The sequence below is a fragment of the Aotus nancymaae genome, unplaced genomic scaffold (genome assembly GCF_030222135.1).
Source record: "Aotus nancymaae isolate 86718 unplaced genomic scaffold, 86718_ANA_hifiasm-v0.15.2.pri h1tg000040l, whole genome shotgun sequence".
Taxonomy (NCBI): domain Eukaryota; kingdom Metazoa; phylum Chordata; class Mammalia; order Primates; family Aotidae; genus Aotus; species Aotus nancymaae.
This window is the reverse complement of record NW_026988454.1, coordinates 90750885-90773544: the sequence shown is the minus strand read 5'-3', so window position 1 is coordinate 90773544 and position 22660 is coordinate 90750885. Positions and strand designations below refer to the sequence as shown.

General features: G+C 39.5%; 1 protein-coding gene across 5 annotated transcripts in view; it reads left to right on the top strand.

Moving 5' to 3' along the window:
• Positions 1 to 2915: 2915 nt before the first annotated feature.
• Positions 2916 to 22660, top strand: part of SENP6 (SUMO specific peptidase 6) — a 109660-nt gene continuing 89915 nt past the window's right edge. For 2 of the 5 annotated variants that reach the window (XM_012471809.3, XM_012471805.3), the window contains exon 1: positions 2916 to 3614. In XM_012471809.3, the coding sequence (XP_012327232.2) occupies positions 3563 to 3614 (52 nt within the window). In that variant the 5' untranslated portion in view covers positions 2916 to 3562. Of the gene's footprint in view, positions 3615 to 11968; positions 12036 to 22660 lie in introns of those variants that run through there. The other 3 variants (XM_012471808.3, XM_012471810.3, XM_064360912.1) reach the window with 3 other exon arrangements.

The following is a 22660-nucleotide window of genomic DNA, read 5'->3' as shown; positions in this document are numbered from 1 at the left end:
GAAGTATGAAGGAAGGAATTCTGCTGAGTGTTGAGTAAACAGTTGAAGTTTTAAATCGTTGTGGTGGACAGTTAGAAATAGGTCACTTTGACAAATTTGTAGGAAGACGGCAGCTATGATGTCTTAGTGGGACCAATCTTCTCTATTGGATGACTTTTCTTCAGCCCTCATTACCTTTCTATGTTACAACAGGGAAGGTGGGCATTTGAACTTACTCAGGGTGAGTTATTTTAAGAGAGGAAAACCAGGAAATAGCAGAGAAGCAAGAGAGTTGGGCATATAATCAAGAAAGAGCAAATGAAACGATGTGGCCAGGTGCGGTGGCTCACGCCTGTAATTCCAACACTCTGGGAGGCTGAGGTGGGCGGATCACGAGGTCAAGAGATCGAGACCATCCTGGCCAACATGGTGATACCCCGTCTCTACTAAAAATACAAAAAAATTAGCTGAGCGTGGTGGCGCGAGCCTGTAGTCCCAGCTACTCAGGAGGCTGAGGCAGGAGAATTGCTTGAACCCAGGAGGCGGAGGTTGCAGTGAGCCGAGGTTGTGCCACTGCACTCCAGCCTGGCGCCTAGTGATGGAGTGAGACTCTGTCTCAAAAAAAAAAAGAAAAAGAAAAGAAACGATGTAGCATAGAGTCTACGTTAGGTAGGGAGAATGGTCATAGTGGTAGTTTAGACAGGATGTTTGAATTATAGATATAACTCAAGATAATGCAGGTTCAGTTCCATACTATTGCAATACAGAGATTACTACAATAAAGCAACTCATAAATTTTTTGGTTTCCCAGTTCATAGAAAAGTTATATTTACACCATATTATAGTTGACTAAATGTGTAATGGCCAAGCACAGTGGCTCACACCTGTAATCCCAGCACTTTGGGAGGCTGAGATGGGCGGATCATCTGAGGTCAGGAGTTTGAGACCAGCCTGGCCAACATGGAGAAACCTAGTCTCTATTAAAATTACAGAAATCAGCCAGCATGGTGGCACACGCCTGTAGTCCCAGCTATTCAGGAGGCTGAGGCAGGAGAATCGCTTGAACCCAGGAGGCGGAGATTGAAGTGAGTCGAGATTACGCCATTGCACTCCAGCCTGGGTGACAGAGCGAGACTCTGTCTCAAAGAAAAAAAAATAGACAACTTATTTTTTAAAAAATTTTTTTGCTAAAATATGTTTATGATCATTTGAGCCTTTTGTTGGCAGAGGGTCTTCCTTGATGTCAATGGCTGATTAATGATCAGGGTAGTGGTTGCTAAAGGTTGGAGTGGCTGTTGTAATTTCTTAAAATAAAACAACAATGAAGATTGCTGCATAGATTGACTCTTTCTTTCATGAAAGATTTCTCTGTAGCAGATGACATTGTTTGATAATATTTTACCCACAGTACAACTTCAAAATTGGAGTCAGTTCTCTCAAGCTCTGCACTTCTTTGTTTACTAAATTGATGTAATATTCTAAATCTTTCATTGCCATTTCAACAATGTTCACAGCATCTCTACCAGGAGTAGATTCCATCTTAAGAATCCATTTTCTTTGCTCACCTAGAAGAAGCAACTCCTCATGCGTTCAAGTTTGATCATGAGATTGCAGCAATTTAATCATATCTTCAGGCTCCACTTCTATTTTTAGACGGGGTTTTTAGACGGGGTTTCACCATATTGGCCAGGCTGGTCTAGAACTCCTGACCTTGTGAACTGCCCACCTAGGCCTCCCAAAGTGCTAAGACTACAGGCATGAGCCATGCGCCTGGCCTGAAAGATTTTTTAAAACTACATTTTGAAGTCTGCACAAATGGCCAGTTACCCACGTCTGCCTATTACCTACACATCTCAGTATTATACTGTCACAGACGACGTCATAGAACAGCACAACAGGATCATGCAATAACCTTAGGCAACAAAAATAAATTATAATAAATTTATATTCATTACACTACTCTTGCTAATCAGGAAAGATTATTGGTTCACATTAGGAAAAGATTTTAAAAGACGTTTTAAAAAACAAGGTTTTCTGCTTAGGCCTTCGTTAATAGGACAACTGAATTAGAACAGTCCATTCCCCAAAGACTGCACTTCATCTTATCGATTTTTTGCAACATTTTAATTGCTGTTGAGTTTTCACTGATATTTAGCGTAGATTTTTGCTCGTTTTTGTTTTTAAAAGAAAGATACTGAAAGACAAAAAAAAATGCTATCAGAGGACTACAAACCTAAAGGCGTTGAGTTTCAGTGGTGAAACAATCATTTTCTGTGCTTTCCTTATTTCCTTGAATGAGAATGTTATTTTTATAATATGAAAAAAAAAAATTAAAGAAAAAGAAGTTAAAAAAAAAAAAGACCTGACTTGTAAGTTATGGTTTTTGAAGTCTCAGACACATAAATAAGGGACTTTTTTTTTTTTTTTTAACACTGCCATTTAAAGCTGACTAGTAGGATCTTCCCTGATAAATTATTTTGGAAACATCTTTAAATATAAATGTAGACCACAAATCATTTACTACACATGTGATTCCAGTACCTCACTACCTTTTCTCTTCAGTTGGCTGTGCTTTAAATTCTAAGGCCTTCTCAAGCAATGACATTTTCACATTTCTTAAGCATCTGTGGTACCTGAGGAGCAAACCCATCACCGCCCGCAGAAGCGCACACGCCAGGTTTGCCATGGGGCCCTGGGCGGTGGGGATTCTGGACCTAACTTGCGTAGGCCGAGCCGGTGCCGTGAAAGGCCGACCCTGCCGAGAGCGCCGTCAGCGGGCGTCCACAAGTCAGGGCTCGGTACGGCACCGCAGCCAGCTCTGCCCGCGAGCCAAGCCCGGGCTGCTGAGGGGGAGCCGCGCTGGGGGCGGCGGCGTCGGGGCGGGGGCGGGAGCCGGGCGGCAGCTCGAGCGCCCGTGGGGGAGGAGCGGTAGCGGTAGCGGCGGCGGCTAAGCTGCTGTGGCAACCGACGCGAGGCGGTGGCAGAGGAGACCCACCCCTGTCCACATGGACAGTCGTAAAGGCCTCCGCTGAGGCATTCACGCCTGGGCGGGGTGGGCGGACGGCCGTAGCGGCGGCGGCTGCAGAAGGAGCGAGGGGCCTGGAGGCCCCTGACGGTCGCAGCGACCTCGCCGCTTCGGCGCGGCGGGTGCGGCCATTTTACGGCCTGGGACGAAGGGAGGCGTGTTTGTGTGCTCGCCTTCATCCTTATTTCTTGGGAACCCACGTCTGGGGGAGGTTTCTTAGGTAGTCTGGGTGGGCAGTGGATGGGGAGTCGCGGGCCGAGAGGAACCGGGCCAGGGAAGCGCCGCCGTCGTCGTCGCCGTTCGCGTTCCCCCGGAGGGGCCGGAGGAGAAGCTCGGGCCGCGGGCCTCGCTGCCCGCCAGCCAGCGGACAGGCCGAGGCGCGGCTGGCCTGCTTTTGTGTAGGCCCGTCTGAACGTGGGAGCGCCGCCCGCCTGACGGCTGAGCCCGAGGCCCGCAACCCTGCGGCGGCTACCCTCCTCCGGCGCGGCCCCTCATCCCGGCGAGCACGGCGGCTGTGTGGGCCATGGATTAAGGAGGAGGCGGCGTGGGAGGAGGAAGATGGCGGCCGGCAAGAGCGGCGTCAGCGCCGGGGATATTACTTTTCTGGAAGGTACGTTTATTTCTGCCCTTGCGCGAAGGAGTGGGGGTATACAGGAAAACGTGGCCCCCAGAACCCCGGATATTGAGTTATCTGCGCTGGGTGGGTTCGGGGGGTGGGGGGCGGTGAAGTACGAGGGATGAGCGATGACGGGGAGGAATGTGCTGCGAGCGCGCCAGGTTCGAGTCGGCCCAGGCGAATGGCTCCTCTGCGAGCCGTTTCGACTCAGGGGGCCCGGGTGGATTGAGCTGCGAGCCAGAGTTGGTGGGCGTCCTTTGAGAGTGCGCGCTGAAGTCTTTGACATTTAAAAAAATGTTGGGGTGGTGGCCTAAGGATGAGGGTAGCCTGCGTTCACATCTTGTTTGGTGTTCATGAAAAGTTTCAAATTGCTAAGGTTGGGTGCAACTGGGGACCAGTCTAAATAGGGAGGGGACAGACAGTTTCATTGAAGTGTGTTTTATACCCTCTGGTCTGTTTCTCAGTTTCAGGCTTCCTTTTGCAGCCAGCCTCCAGATTAGGCCTGGCCTTGTTTGATAATCTTTCAGAATGTGTTTTTATAAAAATATTCTATAAAAATAATTTATCTGGGAAAAGAGTAAGGTTTACAGTGTCAATTTTGGGGCTGTAACAAAAGCTTATTGACAGAATTTGAGTGTTTATTCACTCGTGAGGAAAGTTAAACATTTGCTGTAAGTAGACTAAGCCAGTCTTAAGAAAAACAAAAATGTTTTTGTTGAGGATGGTGGTAATGGGGAGCAATATTGATTTTTTTGGCCTATATATAAGGACCCCCAAAATAGAGCTAAATGTTATTGTAACTGTGGACCGAGAAGTGTTTATATTACTTCATTTGACTACGGGTTCAGTGTTTACATTGGTGACTGAGTTTATAAATATGTTTAGCAAAATGAGTCTCTGCTGCTTAGAGATTCATTCTTTTTGTTAAAAAGAATTAACTACTCTGGATAATTTCGCAAAGATGATTTTCATTGCAATATATCATAAGCCTTAAAATACAACCTTTTTTAGTATGCTTCAGAAACATTACTGAATTAACAAAGAACAATTTAACTTAAAATTAAGAAAACCCCTTAGGGTAACAGGTCCTATAGGAGGGTGTTGAGGAATGGGTATGCCTTGGTACTGCTTTTGTAACAACCTCTTTAACAGTGCCTGGAATACAATAGGTACTCAATATTAGTCTAGTGAAAGAGTAATGAATAAATAGAGGTAATTTTTTAAATTCTTCTTACTTGAGTATAGTGAAGTGAAAAAAAATCTTTACCGTACAAGCCAGCCTTTATCTAAAAGTGATGAGAGCTTTACAGGAGATTTCCTAGTAAGAAAAGCTTCTGAGTTTTTCTGGGTTCATTTCGTATTAATAGGTACCTGTCAAGAGGCTGAGAGGGTGCAGCAGTGTTACAGGTAGTGCTATGTGTTTTGTTTTTGTTTTGAAATTGGAAACAAAAGATGGCTTACTCGTGCTTATTATATTCAGTATGCAGATGATTATACTTTTGTGCTATCCTAGATTTCCAGCTTCTATAGGCTTCTGATAGAGTTAAAATTCTAATTGGATGAACATAGGGAGGATGAAAAAGCACAAGTAAAGCCACAGATGTAGAGTTAATGTGAGTTTCAAACTACTGCTTTTAGTTTATCCTAATCTAAGGATCTTTGAATATACAGGTGCGAGTTTCACCATGTTTTCAGCTTTTTCGTACAGCAAGCAAATGGTAACTTGTTTAGAGCATAAGTGTAAGTGGTCTGGGCGCGCTGACGCACGCCTGTAATTCCAGCACTTTGGGAGGCCGAGGCAGGCAGGCGGATCACTCGAGGAGTTTGAGACCAGGCTGGCCAACATGGCGAAACCTCTGTCTACTAAAAATACAAAAATTAGCCAAGTATGGTTGACGTGCTCTTGTAGTCCCAGCTACTGCGAAGGCTGAGGCAGGAGAATCGCTTGAACCCGGAAGGCACCGGGAGGCAGAGGTTGCAGTGATGGCGCCACTGCACTCCAGCCTGGGAGACAGAGTGAGATTCTGTCTCAAAAAAAAAGCATAAGGGAAGGGAACAACTTAAGTTCCTCAAAACTTCATAACCAATTTTCATATACTATATTGAATATTTCCAGATAAACGAATATTTAGTACTATTTATGTTTTCTGCTTAATTTTCCATGATTCTTTTGGTTTCTTACACTTTTAACAATAATAATAAAATATTCTGGCCGGGCTTGTTGACTCATGCCTGTAATCCCAGCACTTTGGGAGACCGAGATGGACGGATAACCTGAGGTCAGGAGTTTGAGACCAGTCTAGCCAACGTGGTGAAACCCAGTCTCTACTAAAAATACAGAAATTAGTCAGGCGTGTCGGCTCACGCCTGTAATCCCAGCTAGCTACTCGGGAGGCTGAGGCAGGAGAATCGCTTGAACCTGGGAGAGGGAGACGGAGGTTGCAGTGAGCCAAGATCGCGCAATTACACTCCAGCCTGGGCGATAAGCGAAACTACGTCTGTAATAATAATACAATAATAATAAAATATTCCACCATGATTTGCTGTACATTTTGTATTATCCAATTTATAACTGTTCAAAATATTTCCCCGTACATAGGCTCCTAAGATTTAGTATTAAAACATCTACATATTATACTTTCTTTACTTTCCAGTCGACTCCTTGAAAAACTAAACTAGGTTTTCATTCGCTCATCACATTTATAGCATCCTACTCTACTAGGCAGTGTACCACGGTTCAGTGCATAAGATAGTCAAGGACTCTGCCTTTATTTAATCTAATATGGCAGAGGGGATACGGGTAAAGATTCAGAGGTAATATATGGTTCCATTTTATCAACAGAAAGGCTGAAATGAAAAAAAAAAGGCTGAAATGTAGAAAGCAGAGAAGAGTGATATGAGAGGCAAGAGATCTTCCAGTCAGCATCATGAATAATTTTTATGTCATTCTCAGTAGTGGGAAGCCATTGAAGAGTTTGGGGCAAAGGGGTGTAATGATATGGTTTATCTTTTTTAAAAAAATCAACTCTGGCTGCTCTCTGTGGAGTGAATTGAAAAAGGGACAAAATTAAAAGCAGGACAAATTAGGATAATATTGTAGTAATCAAGGTAGAAGTGATAGGGGCTTCAATTAGGATGACGTCAGTGGAGACTGGGGAAGAGAAGTTGATAGGTTGAGGATATGTTTGGATGTAGAGCTTACAGGACTTGATGAATTGTACATTGAGTATTAGAATAAGAGGAATCAAAAGGTTTTGTTTAGCTTGAGGTGTTGGTGGTACTGCCATTTACTGAGATAGAGTAGACTGACAGAAGAATGAGAAGGAACTTAATAACACTGGTCATACTAAATTTGAGATGCCCGTTTGACATTTTTGCTCTGAAGTATGTTTTGCATCTTTATAACTGCTGAGATTCTAATTCCATATCTTTTTATAGCTTCTCTAGGGAAAAGGACACCTATTGGCTGCCTTATTTTATTTGTACAAAAGCACACTAAAATTGTATGGATTTCATTAGGCCACAACTTGTGTTCAATTTTTTTACTCTCCTCTTCCCTCTTTGACTTGTTTCTTTCACTTTTATTCACTATGGGTTGCTCTGTCCACTTATGATAGTCAGTTTTGGCAGGTTGCTCCTCTGTATTCATTTATTCAGTCAACAGATATTTATTAAGCACCTACTATGTTGTAACCATGGCACTGCACTGAGACGCACAACGGTGAGGGAGAAGAAACCAGTTTTTTTCATAGAGTGTCCAGTCTAGTGAGGAAAGTAAAATAAAATAATCATACTCTTAAATGTAAAATTACAGTTGACAAGTACAACAGTGGTGAATTGTTGATACAAGTTGAACATCCCAAATTTAGAAATCTGAAATGCTCCAAAATTTGAAACTTTTTGAATGCCAACATGACCCGCCTAAGAAGTGCTCATTGCATCCATTCAGATTGTTGGATTTGAGATGCTCAGTGGGATAATTTAGTTTGCAGATATTCCAAAATAATAAAGAAATCTGAAACCTAAAACATTTCTTCTAGTTTCAAGCATTTCAGATAAAGGACACTTAACCTGAAATCATGAGAATTGGATCTAATCAGGGTGGTTTGAAGGGTGTATTAGAAAACAGAAGGTGAAGAGGCACAGTGCTTTCCAAGCAGAGAGAATAAAATAGGGCAGCACGGCATGTTTGGGGAACTTAAGGGAGGACGATATAGTGTCAGCAAGGAGAGCACTGCAAGATAATACTGCCGGTGACATCAAATTTATTTCAGAAAAGGTCAACAGCCAGGCATGGTGGCTCATGCCTGTAATCCCAGCACTTTGGGAGGCCTATGTGAGAGAATTGCTTGAGCCCAGGAGTTTGAGACCAACCTGGGCAACATAGTGAGATCTTGTCTGCACAAAAAAAATAAAAAATGATATGAGAAGATTGCTTGAGCCCAGAAGGGCAAGGCTGCAGTGAGCCATGATCCTGCCACTGCATTCCCACCTGGGAGACAGAATGAGACCCTGCTGCCCACTCCCCTACCCCCCAAAAAAAGATCATTAGCTGCTACATAGAGAGAGCTTCAGAGGGGCAAAAGATTATCCAGTTAGGAGATGAGTGGACTATAGGACAAAGGTGATTAATGGTAGCTAGCTTGTTCTTATAAACTTACTTTTAATATTCTACCTCCTCTTCTCTCTGGCAGCTCTAACAAGTTACTTATTCTCTCATACATTTCTTCATTTTTGTACTACACTTGTTCATATCTAGTTTTAACCAAGTGAATTCCTTCACCCATGTTTTCTCTCATTTTTCCTGAAATAACTTTTTTCTGTCTTTCTAATATACATATATTAGTACTTTAGTTTGTTTTCCTTTTCATAGTCTGTTTTCCTTTATGGACCATATCTATTAGGTTGAAAATAGTGATGCTAAACTGTTGCTTGCAATGTTGTTCTCTACAGATACCAGCAAACATGCTTCTGTCTCCAAATGAAAAGTATTTTCCATTTCCCCTTAGCCAGTCTTTTATGTTGTATATAAACTCAATGCAGAATCCAATCATTTGCCAGTTTTACTGGAGGCAGTAAATACCTCACACTGTGTGTTGAACTAAAGCACAGTTTCTCCCAAATGATTGGCGTTCCATGAAAAATGAACAGGGATTTTAATTTCTGCCTGCTTAGGGGAATACACCTGTTTTTCTTTTGATTCCATTACTTTTGGAAACTACATCACAATGTTATTCTTTATTTACTCCTTCCTTAAGTATGTTTATTTTCTGATTTTATCCCAGTTAAAGTGATAAATTCTGTTTATGATTTCATGTACTTACTGGAAACCATAAAGTAGAACTTCACTTGGAATGAAAGTGATTTTCAAGCAAAGTGCAGTGGGTCATGCCTGTTATCCTGAGATAACAGTTTGGGAGGCCAGGGCAGTAGGATCACTTGAGCCTAGGAGTTCAAGACCAGTCTTGGCAACATAGCGAGGTCCCATCTCTACAAAAAAATACAAAAATTAGCCAGATGTCACAGCATGTACCTGTAGTCTCAGCAACTCAGGAGGCCGAGGTAGGAGGATTGCTTGTTGTTCTAGTCCAGGAGGTTGAGGCTGCAGTTCATGACATTGCACTTCAGCCTGGGCGACAGAGCTGGGAAGGAAGAAAGAGAGAGAGGGAGGTAGAGAGGGAGGGAGGGAAGAAGAAAGAAGAGATAGGAAAGGGGGAAAGAAAGAAAGGAAGGAGAAAAGAAAGTGATTTTTCACTAGAAATGCTTTGAGAATATGAACTCAAAAGTTAGAATGCTGAGTTCTACATCTGGCTCTACTACTTGTTAGCTGTAGGCTCTTGGATGGATTACTTAACCTCTCTGTTTTCTCAGCTGTAAAACAAAAATAGTAATTGTAGCTAAAAAATAATAATTGTAGTTACCTTATAAGATTGCCATGAGGATTGAGGAAATATATTACTTAAAGCAATTCCAGGCATATAATAAGCATTCCACGTTACTTGATATTATTATTTATTTTCTTAGCAGATAGAGAAAAGAAAAAGAACTTCCTTTCTTTCCTTGCTTGTCTTCTCTTTTATTTGAATTTTAGTTTGCATTGTTTTTCCTTCACTGACTACTTTTTTTCTAGACATTAGCTGATTTTGACCAGTGTTGTAATGAGAGAGGAAAGAGAATGAAAGAGAATGAAATAACATACTTCGTATGTCTAGATTTTCATAAGTTGATTATTCCTGTTGCTTTTAAAAAAATATGTTGAGTATTTGAGGAACTTGAGGTATGGAAGGGTTGTTGAGTTAGTGGGGAAGTCAGACTGTAGCCTGGGACCCGACTTAATAGCTTTCTTCCGCATTTCCTTCCTCTCTCCTTCTCCCCTCTTCCTCATCACTTTGCTTCCCTATTCTTACTCTTATCTCTTTTTCCTGTACCTCTCCCCAAAGGAAGGGGTCACTGAACAAGAGAAGGAAAAATAATAAGTTATTATGGAGAAGTGTCATCTATTGATGAAACAGCACTTTTAAGAAGGCAAAAACAGAAAGCCACAAAACTCTTGAGGCCCAACTTCAGAAATTTACAATGTTACCTCTTCTACATTGTATTGGCCAAAAAAAACACAGAGCCAGCCCTGACTAAGGGGAGAGGAAGTAGATTCCATCCTTCAATGGGAAGAATCGCAAAGAATTTGCAGCTATCTTTAATCTATACAGCCATATTTTCTCTCCCATACCTACCTGGTATTGTTTTTCCATTCTTTCAAGTGATAGTATTTTTCAACAGTCATATAGTATTTTAAATGACAATTCTTACAAATTTTCCAAGTTTTGGACAATTTAGGAAGCTAAAGAAAGACAAATGAAATGGGCGGCTTAATTAGTAATTTATTTCAAAGATATAAATAGCAACAGAAACAGTCATTAGTTTACTTTTTTGTTTTTCTTTTTTTTTTTGAGACGGAGTTTCGCTCTTGTTACCCAGGCTGGAGTGCAGTAGCGCCGTCTTGGCTCACGGGCTCACTGCAACCTCCGCCTTCCAGTTTTAAGTAATTTGCCTTCCTCAGCCTTCCTAATAGCTGGGATTACAGGTGCACATCACCACGCCTGACTGATTTTTTGGTATTTTTAGTAGAGATGGAGTTTCCCCATGTTGGCTAGGCTGGTCTTGAACTCCTGACCTCAAGTGATCACTCACTTCAGCCTCCCAAAGTTCTGGGTTTACAGGTGTGAGCCACTGCACCTGGCCTTTATTAACTTTTAGTTGATCGGGAATGGATTCAGGAATTACTGAAATCCGGCAAGCATAAGTATGGAAAAAGGAAGAATGTTAGAAACTTTTTTTTTGTTTTTTCTTTCATTTAGTGATGTCTGGGTCATACTCTCAACTCTTAGAAAATATGGTCATACTATTCACAATATTAAAAATGAAACAGTGTCTTGATACAAAGTACCAATTAATCCATTAGGTCACAGACTGTTAATGCTCACAGTTACAACAAACTTTAAGTTGTATACTTTAAGTCATATTACTTAGAATGATGCAACAATGGATATCCATTTTTGTGAACTGCAAATGATGGTTGCCATCATCAGATTAAAAAAACAATGACTACAATTACAGAAAGCGATAAACAATCTGTGCCATATCCATTTGACACTAAAAACAATGTTGCTTTTGGCCCCTAAATTTTTGTCTGCCTTAGAGTTTTGTACTTCCCAGAATCTTCTGCATCCATTGGCAAAAATTAGGATCCCATATGCTCTGAAGATTCAGAGTATATGTGGCTTTCAAGGCTAAAATTGGGATAGTGCCAGGCACACTGGGATGTCTGGACACTCTGCCTTGTCCGGACACTCTGCCTTGTCCTAGTTTAACAACAGCTACTTTGAAGCCATCTGAAACTATCCTGGAGTAGTATGACAACAGTTATATCTAATTGTTTGTTTTGTTTGGGGGTGGGGTAAAGGAGGACTTGATATTACAAATACATTTTATACTTTTTGAAGATAGGTTTTTTTCCCCTCCCAAATTGACTGCATTACTGTCTTTGAAACAGAACAGGAGGAAAAAAAACAGTGCTGGCATCCAATAGATGATAAATTCACTTTTCATTTTTGATAAAGAGTGGACAGCGAGGAACCAGAAATTCTCTTAGGCTTGGAGAATTTAAACTGTTTTAATAGTCTTGTCTCGTATATGCAAAAATCTTCAAACTTCCTACCCTCACAGCCTCCTACTTATGAAAATGGCACTAAATCCTGGAGACAAGATGAAGGTACTACTTCTTAACTACCGTGACCTCTGCTGACTCTGCTTCTGTGGAAACCAATAACTTCTCTTTCTCCATAACCCCGGTGGTTACTATTTGAATGAAGTGGGATTCCAAACATTTTGGCATTCAATATTCTTTCTTCATTCCAGGTTGGTTTTTGTTTTTTAACCACAGGAGATATCAAATAATGATTTAGTAAGTCATAATAGCAATTAAGTCTGAGGCTCTTCATCAATTTCTCCTTCACAAGTTTGAGTGTCAGCTCCTCAGTCTCCTTTGCCTTCACTTGTTGCTTGAGTCTGTGTTAACTTAAGCTTTTTATGAACCTGTTCATCTTTTCCTTGAATTATGTTTGCACTTTTAAAGTGTTTCTCAAATTTCATTGGTCTTTCTCACAGAATACTGGCACCTTGATGATCCTCTGACTTTAGAGCATAAGGAACATTTGGAACTACTTGTCTCATGCAGTCATTTCTCGGTTTAATTTCTGGCTTTAGAAGCTTGTATGCTTCAGCTCGAGGTAACATTTTTTGAGATTGTGTACTCTGTGTAAAGGTAGCACCAACTGCACCACTTTGGAATAGGTATTGATTGACTTTTCCGTTCGTTAGAAAGTCAAGTGGTTTCCAGCAACACCAGTAGCACCAAACTGCTGCCTGACTAATGAGCTGAACTGACTATGAAAGGTACATAGAAGTAGATAGCCTAGTGAAACAAGGATCCTAAGGGAAAGAATATTGTGGTTTTGGTAGCTCACAGAGGGGTCTAATTTAATATCACATCTAATATATAATATTTAAAGACTTTATTTTGAAGTAGTATTGATCTATTGGTTTGTCTTCTGTACCAAAAGATACAGGTTTTGAAGATCAGGGATTTGAGGAAGGCTTTGCCAGGTGATTTTTCTTCTTCATGTAGCATCTGCAGGGATGATTTAGTGGTGGCTTGCGCAATTTGGTTGAGAAGTTCCATGTCTGCAGTCTAAAGATCTCTTCAGATGGCCTCTGCAGCAGGGTACTCAGACTTGTAACATGGTGACTCAAGGCTTTGGAAAATCTTGATAGTTCCCCACAGAGCCACCTAAAATTGCTTTCCTAATGTTCACATTTGATTCTCTCTATATTTTCTGTTGCTGCATTTATATTTCTGAGTTACATTTTTGCTTATAAGTTTTTCTCATATCCTTCATTGTTGTAAAATCTTATAAATGACAGTTTAAAAATTATTAGGAAGTATTTCACATTTCTGTGAAATATGAAAAATAATATCACAAACATATATATTCTATTTCCTAGCCTAAAGAAGACATTACCAATACAGTTGAAGCTAGGATTTAACCAACCCCAACTTTTTTTGTATTCTCCTTTCCTGATATAATCACTACCCTTAATTTGGTAGTTGTCATTCTCATGCATTCCTTTATACTTTACTCCTTATGTATGTATCTCTGACCATATAGATATAGACAGAGATATGTAAATATATGTATCATTTTGCATGTTTTAAAATTTATAGATATACTGTAGTATATTCTTTTGTAACTTCCTTTTTATTTTTACAGCATGGTTTGAGAGATTCAACATGTTGATAAAAATAGCTCTAGGCTGTGAGCATCAGATCACACCTGTAATCCCAGCACTTTGGGAGGTTGAGGCAGGCAGATTGCTTGAGGTCAGGAGTTTGAGACCAGCCTGGCTAACATGGTGAAACCCCGTCTACACTAAAAATACAAAAATTAGCCGGGCTTGCTACTTGGGAGGCTGAGGCAGTAGAATCACTTGAACCCAGGAGACGGAAGTTACAGTGAGCCAAGATTGCACCACTGCAGTCCACCCTGGGCAAAATGAGACTCTGTCTCAAAACAGCAGCAATAACAAAAAACCTCTAGTGCTTTCATTTTCATTGTCGTTTAGTGTTCCACAGTATAAATATAATTGCTTATTTTTACATCCCCCTATTTGTGGAAATTTAGGTTATATGCACTTTTTTACTATTACATACATTGCTGCTGCGAACATTTTACTATGTCTCATATTGCTGTTAGAACATTTTGTTAAACGTTTGTTTCCTTGTACCTGTGAGTGTTTCTCTAGGGCAGAAGTCACCAGCCTTTTTCTGTAAAGGTCCAGATAGTAAATATCTTACATATGCAGTTCATACAGTCTCTGTCAGTCACTCAACACTGCCATTTCAATGAGAAGGCAGAGATAATACAAGTTAAGTATTGCTGTGTTGCAATAAAACTTTTAAGAGCAGTGACATTTGAATTTCATGTAATTTTCATGTGTCATGAAACATTCTTTTGACTTTTTCCCTCCAGTCATTAAAAATATAAAAGCCATTTTAAGCTTATGAGCCTCTTAAAAACAGGCAGCAGGCCAAATATGTCTGGGCCATAGTTTTCTTTTTTTCTTTTCGGTCTTGCTGTGTTACCCAGGCTGGAGTACAGCGGCATGATCTTGGCTCACTGCAACCTCCACCCCCTGGTTCAAGCGATTTTTGTGCCTCAGCCTCCTGAGTAGCTGGGATTACAGGTGTGCGCCACCACGCCTGGCTGATTTTTGTGTTTTTAGTAGTGACATGGTCTCACCATGTTGGCCAGGCTGTTGTTGAACTCCTGGCCTCAAGTGATCTGCCTGCCTTGGCCTCCCAAAATGCTAGAATTACAGATGTGACCTGCTGCACCCAGCCTGGGCCATAGTTTTCTAACACCTGACCTAGGGAGTCGCTTAGCAATGGAGTGATTGGGTCCTTCTTGGGGATGTGCAACTTCAAGTTCAATAGGTATTGCCGAATTGATCTCCAAAGTGGTTTCAGTAGCCATTTTTAGATTTTCCTGTTTCCTGTTTCTAGTCATCATCTCCCACTGTAGTGATGTTTTAATTTCTAGTCTCATAGGTTATTAGACCGCTCACATCTATAATCCTAGGTTTTTGGGTGGCTAAGGCGAGAGGATTGCTTGAGGCCAAAAGTCAACACCAGCCTGAGCAGCATAGTGAGACTCTGTCTTTATAAAAATAAAAAATCAGCTGGTTGTGGTGGCACATGCCTGTAGTCCCAGCTCCTCAGGAGGCTGAGACAGGAGGATCCCTTGAGCCCAGAGTTTGAGACTGCAGTGAGCCGTAAGTGCACCACTGTATTCTAGCCAGAGGGACAAAGAAGGACCACACCTGAAAACAAAACAAAACAGACCTGTCACGGTGGCTCATGCCTGTAATTTCAGCACTTTGGGAGACCGAGGCAGATGGCTCACTTGAGATGAGGAGTTTGAGACCAGCCTGGCCAACATTGCAAAAACCCATCTGTACTAAAAATACAAAAAATTAGCAGTGTGGTGGTATGCTCCTGTAGTTCCAGCTACTTGGGAGACTGAGGCAGGAGATTGCTTGAACCTGGGAGTGAGCCAAGATTGTGCCATTATACTCCAGCCTGGGCAACAGACTGAGACTGCATCTCAAAACAAAAAACAACTGATTTGAAGTGAGGTTGAGTAACTTCTGTATTTTTTAAAAAGTATTCATTGTATATTTAACATTCAAAAAATATTTATTGAGTGCCAACCTAGTGTTAGTCACTATTCTGTGTGCTTGTGATGCATTGTAAACTAAGTAGCCTATGAATATCTTTTGTGTGCGTGTGTGTGTAAATTTGGATTTGCTCTTTTCTGAGTTGTTTTTCCTATCTTCTGCCCATATTTTCTTTTTATTAGAATGTTGGCATTCTTCATATATTCTGAATAGTAACACTTGGTTGGATTGTATAGATTGAACATATCTGTTACCAAATTATTATTTGTCTTATTTTTTTAAAGAATGGAATAATTTTATAAACATAATTGTGTAATGCAGACATTTGTTTTTCCTTTAATGGCTTCTTTTTTGTGGTTTAAGAAATTCTTATCTAAAAAAAAAGAAATTCTTTAGTCTTATCTGTATTATAACTTAATTTTTTTATTGTATTAGTTTGTGTTCATTTCTTTATTTTTTTTATGTCAGTGTAGGAAAGGGCCAATCAGCTATATAGACTGGGGGAAACAGAATTGGAAAATTTATTTGTAGTTTATGTATTCCTTATATTTTCTTTAAATTTTTAACTTTTTATTTTGAAATAATTTAGCATTTATAGGAAAGTTGTAAGACCAGTACAAATAATTTCCTATATATCCTTCACTTGTTACTTCTAATAGTAACATTTACCAGAACTGCTTTATCGTATTCTCTTTTTCTAGCTGTATGTAGTTTCACAAGTGCACTAATACCTAGATGGTATAGCCTGCTGCACACTTAGGCTATATGGTATAGCCTGTTGCTCCTGGACTACAAAACTGTACAGCATGTTATTGTATGGAATACTGTAGGCAGTTGTAACACAATAAGTATTTATATATCTAAACATACCCAAACAAACTTAGAAAAGTTACAGTAAAAACACAGTATTATGATCTTATGGGACCTCCATCATACATGCTGTCCATTATTCACTAAAACCATTGCTATGCAGTGCGTGACTACATATGTGTGTGTGTGTATATAAATGTACACACATTTTTTTTTAACTCTTTGAAAGTAAATTGCAGACATGCTGCTCATTTAACCCTAATTACTTTATTGTGTAACTTACCCCTACTTTTGTTTAGGAAGTATGCATTCTCTTAAATTACTATAGTGTAGTTATAAAAATCGGAAGGCATTTATGCAGCCAACAAACATGAAAAAAAGCTCAGCATCACTGGTCATTAGAGAAATGCAAATCAAAACCACATTGAGATACTATCTCATGCCAGTTAGAATGGCGATCATTAAAAAATCAGGAGACAACATGCTGGAGAGGATGTGGAGAAATAGGAGTGCTTTTACACTGTTGGTAGGAGTGTAAATTAATTCAACCATTGTGGAAGACAGTGTGGCAATTCCTCAAGGATCTAGAAATAGAAATACCATATGACCCAGCAATCTCATTACTGGGTATATACCCAAAGGATTATAAATCATTCTTTTATAAAGACGCACACACATATATGTTCATTGCGGCACTGCTCACAATAGCAAAGACTTGGAACCAACCCAAATGCCCATCAGTGATAGACTGGATAAAGAAAATGTGGCACATATATACCATTGAATACTATACAGCCATAAAAAAAAGATGAGTTCGTGTCCGTTGCAGAGACATGGATGAACCTGGAAACCATCATTCTCAGCAAACTGACACAAGAACAGAAAACCAAACACCGAATATTCTCACTCATAAGTGGGTGATGAACAATGAGAACACACAGGACACAGGGAGGGGAACAGCACATACAGGGGCCTGGGGGGTGGGAGCTAGGGGAGGAATAGTAGGGGTTGAGGGGATTGGGGAGGGATAGCATTAGGAGAAATACCTAATGTAGATGATGGGGCGATGGATGCAGCAAACCACTACCATGGCACGTGTATACCTATGTAACACACCTGCACAATCTGCACGTGTAACCTAGAACTTAAAGTATAATTTAAAAAAAAATCAGAAAATTAATATTGATACAGTATTAGAATCTACAAACTTTTTTCCACTTACACTAGTTGACCTAAAAATGTTGTTTAATAGCAAAAGAGAAAAAATTATAGTTCAAGATCTGATACAGAATGATGTATTGCATTTATTTGTCATGTCCCTTTGTCTTCTTTAATCTGGTAATAGCTTTTTGGACTTTATCTTTCTTGACCTTGACATTTTTAAAGAAAACAAGATGGTTATTTTGTAGTTTAATCCCAATTTGCCTTTATCGGATGTTCCGTTATGATTCAAGTCAGGTTATATATTTTTTAAATACATAAGGAATGACATAAAAGTAATTTTTTGTCCTTCTTAGTGTGTCATATCAACAGGCCCATGATGTCAATTTGTCTTATTGTTGGGGAAATTAACTTTGATCACTTAGTTAAGGTGATGTTCACCAGAATTTTTTGCCGAAAGTTACTGTCTTTCTTTTTGTAATTAATATTGTGTGGAGAGATACTTTGAAACCTTGGAAATACCTTATTTCTCTTCAGATTTCCCCTTCCAATTTAGCCTCCATTGATGATTCATGCCTGAATCCCCCAGTTATTAATATAATAGTCCCCAAATTATTTTCTCTCTTCGCTGCACCAACAATAGGGCCTTCACTACATACTTGAATACACTTGTTGATAGTTTATTGCTGGGGAAAAGTTAGGATGTTTGCTGAAGATTTGAGGACTTAATTCTTTTTTTAGATTAAAGAAGTTCCTTCCTGTTGCTGGTTTGCTAAGAAACTTTTGTTGTTGTTGTCCTTTTGAAATGGAGGCTCACTTTGTTACCCAGGGTAGAGTGCTGTGGTGGCGTTGTCTCAGCTCACTGCAACTTCCACCTCCCGGGTTGAAGCAATTCTCATGCCTCAGCTTCCCAATTAGCTGGGTTTACAAGTGTGCACCACCACACTCAGTTCATTTTTGTATTTTTAGTAGAAATGGTTTTCCATGTTGGTCAGGCTGGTCTTGAACTCCTGACCTCAAATGATTCACCCACCTTGCCCTCCCAAAGTGCTGGAATTATAGGGATGAGCCATGGCACCCTGCCTGCTAAGAGTTTTTATTTGTTGTGAGTGGATATTGTAAATTAGATTCATGGTTTTCAAATGTTTACTTTTGCTTTTTAGAATAAACCCTGCTTAATTGTAATGTGTTATTTATCTATCACTGGGTTTGATTTGCTAATATTTTATGTAGGGTTTATATCTGTCTTTATGGGAGATTTCTCAGTAATTTTCCTTCCTTGAATGTCATTGTCAAGTTTGGCATCAAGTATCCTGACTTCATAAAATGAACTGCAAAGTGTTCCTTTTTTATATTCAAAAAGTTTAGATAAGATTGGTGCTACTTTTTAAAAGTTTGAAAGAAATTACTGACGAAGACTTCTGAGCCTGAGTTGTTCTTTTTTGGGAAGATTTGTAATAATGAATTCAATTTATTTTATTGATACAGGAATATTAAAAATCTTCTTTTGCTTCTTGCGTTCATTTGGTAATTTGTGCCCTCATAAACATTTAGGTTTTTACTTTCTTTAGTCAATTAAACTTATTCTTATTCATCCACCAAATGTTTATCTTTTTTCACTTTTGTTAACCTCTCCTCTACTGTAATTTCCTCTCGTTCTTTTTGTACCTATGGGTTGCTGCTTTCCCTCTTCTTTCCATTGTTGTCATTTTAGTGGAGGAAAATGACAGTGTTTATGGAGAAAAATGTATGTGTTTAATTTGTGATATTTAACTGGGGTCTCTCTTTAACCCTTTTCTTTCCATCTTCTTAATTTTCTAACTAGAGTATAGTGGACATAATTTTCTGCTCATAATTACAAGTGTCAGCCATAACACATAACAGGTTATTGAAATGTAGTGATATTCTGAAGGACTTTTGAAGATATTTTTTGTCCCCACGCCAAGTTGCCCCCAAACTTTAAAAATTTTTCTTTTTATAATTTATTTTTTCTCTCATTGGAAATTATTACTTCCATGGAGGTAATTAGAGTATGATTGAATTTGTTAGAATTGTGTGTAAGTGTCCAGGTGTGGTGGCTCATGTGTGTAATCCCAGCACTTTGGGATGCCAAGGAGGGCAGATCACGAGGTCAGGAGTTAGAGACCAGCCTGACCAACATGGTGAAACCCCGTCTCTACTAACAATACAAAAATTAGCTGGTTGTGGTGGCCTGTGCCTGTAATCCCAGCTACTCAGGAGGCCGAGGCAGGAGAATTGCTTGAACAAGGGAGGTGGAGGTTGCAGTGAGCCGAGATCGCGCCACTGCACTCCAGGCATGGTCAACAGAGCAAGGCTCTGTCTCAAGGAAAAAAAACAATTTGTGTAAAAAATCCCAGTTCCTTTAGTGCATAAATATTGTAACATCTCTTTTGATTTTTGAAACATAGGTTCATTTTACATTGTGTTTTTAAATTTTTATTTCTTTCTGAGACAGTCTGGCTGTGTAACCCAGGCTGGACTGCAGCAGTGTGATCATGGCTCACTGCAGCCTCAACCTCCCAGGCTCAACTGATCCTCCATTCAGTCCTCCTATCCCAGTCTCCCCAGTAGCTGGTACTATAGGCATGCACTACCTTGCCAAGCTGTTTTTTTTTTTTTTTTTTTTGGATAGGGACAGATTTTGTCATGTTGCCCAGGCTGGTCTCAAATGCCTAGGCTCAAGTGATCTGCCCGCTTTGGCCTTGCAAAATGCTGAGATTACAGGCGTGAGCCACCGCACCCAGACTTTTGTGTTTTAAAACTTTTTCTTTTGGAGTACGTTTAAATTTATATAGAAATTTCAAAGGTGGTTTAGAGAATTTCTGTATAACTTTTAATCAGCCTCCACTAATGTTGCCACCAAATATAGCCAGTGTATGTTTGTCATACCTATGAAATTTAACGTTTGTATTACAGTATTATTACTATTACTTGAACTACAAACTTTATTTTGGATTTCACCAGTTATTCCATTAACATCCTTTTTGTATTCGAGAATCCAATTCAGGACTTTGGATTTAGTTGTCTTGTCTCCTTAGTCTGCTGTGTTCTTTTACAATTTCTTAATCTTTCCTTGTTTTTCGTAACCTTGACAGTTGTAAAAAGTACTGTATACAGTTATTTTATACAGTATCCCTCTGTTTGGGTTTGTCTGATGTTTTCTTGTGATTAAACTGGCATTATGAGTTTTAGGGAAAAGATCACCAAGCAGAAGTGCTGTTTTCATCATACCATATTAAAGAGTGCATGCCATGAATGAGACATATCACTACAGATGTTAACCATGATCACTTGGCTGAGGTAGTGTTTGTCCGGTTTCTCCATTGTCAGTTTGTTCCCCATCCCTTCTACGGTCTGTTCTTTTAAAGTAAGTTACCAAGGTAAGCTCATACTCAAGGGAAGGAAAATTCATTTTTAACTTTGAAGAAGGGAGTATATGCATTATTTGGAATTCATCTATCAGGACCATGTCTCCCTTCTTTCCATTTATTTGTTTATTCAATCATTTGTTTTTATCAGTATGGATTTAGGATTGTTTATTTTATTTAGGAGTTAGAACCTAATGCTAATGTTATTTATTTTTGCTAAAATTGTTCTAACTTTGGCCATTGGGAATTTTTTCAGTTTGGCTTCTATTACCTTTTGACATGCCCCCATCTTTAAAAAAGTAATAAAAATTTTCTTGCATTCTGACCCTATAAGTTACACCAGGTTCATCTTGGTGTTTTTTCTACATCTACCCTAGAATCAGTCATTTCTTCTAGGAGTCCTGTCTCTGTTTGTTAGAGAGAATGGTATTTAGAAACCAAGATCTAGTTGTAGGTGTGCTTGTTGCTGGTGGAATGTCACTGCTTCTAGACCCTCTAAGAAAGCAGCCCTGGCTCTCTATACTAACCCATGTTACAACACATACCTGTCCATCTGCATATGCATTAAATAAATGTGAGTTCACACTGGTATGTCTTACTCTAACCTAGCACCACAGAGTTCATTGTATCTTTCCTCTCTTGCTTATTTGTAACTTCTTTTTCTGACAGGGAGAAACCTTGTTTCCATTATCTACTATTTATTTACGTATGTTTTCAATCCCAGTATACATGTAAAGAAGTTTTACTTCAGAAGTAGCCGCTCCCGGCCTTCTGAAACTTTTTTGAAACTTTTTTTGGGGGGCTTGCATTGAAGTTTTATATTTTTTAGAAAAGATTTGTGTTTGCTCATGTTAGTCACTTTGAGGCTTTTTTTTTCCTTTTAAAAGCAGTTTTTTTTAATGGTATAACATACGTAACATAAAAGTTACCATTTAACCATTTTTAAGTGTACATTTATACAATTCATTGGTATTAAGTACATTTACAATGTTGTGCAGCCACCACCATTATTTATTTTTGCATCTTTTAAATCATTGTAAAGAAGTATTCTGTACCTATTAAACAGTAATTCTTCATTTCTCTACTTCCTATAGCCTCTGGTAACCTTGATTCTACTTTCTGTCTCTATGAATTTGCCTCTTCTGGGTACCTCATGAAAGTGGAATCATAAAATATTTGTCTTTTTGCATCTGGCTTATTCCACTTAGTATACTGTTTTCAAGATTTATCCGTCTTGTATCCTGTATCCAGTTTGTATCCTTTTAAGGCTGAATAACATTCCATTGTGTGTATGTGTGTGTGTGTACATATGTACACACATACTGCATTTTGTTTATTAATCTGTTGATAGACATTTGGGTTGCTTCCACCATTTAGCTTACTGTGAATAATGCTACTATGAACATTGGCATACAAGTGTCTGATTGTGTACATGCTTTTGTTATTTTAGATGTCTACCTAGAAGTGAAATTGCTAGATCGTATGGTAATTCTATGTTTACCTTTTTGAGGAACTGCCAAATTCTTTTCTACAGTGGCTGAACTGTTTTGTATTCCCACTAGGAATGCACAAGAGTTCCAATTTCTCCCACATCCTAGGCAATACTTGTTATTTTCCATTTTTAAAAGTAAATAATACCAGCCAGGCAGGATGACTCAGACCTGTATTCCCAGTACTTTGAGTGACTGAGGCATGGAGAATGGCTTGAAGCCAGGCGTTTGAGACCAGCCTGGGCAAACTGGCAAGACCTCACCTCCACAAAAAAATTTAAAAATTACCTGAGCATGGTGGCATGTACCTGTGATCCCAGCTACTCCATAGGGTGAGGCAGGAAGATCACTTGGGCCCAAGAGGTCAAAGCCTGCAGTGAACCATCATGGTGCCACT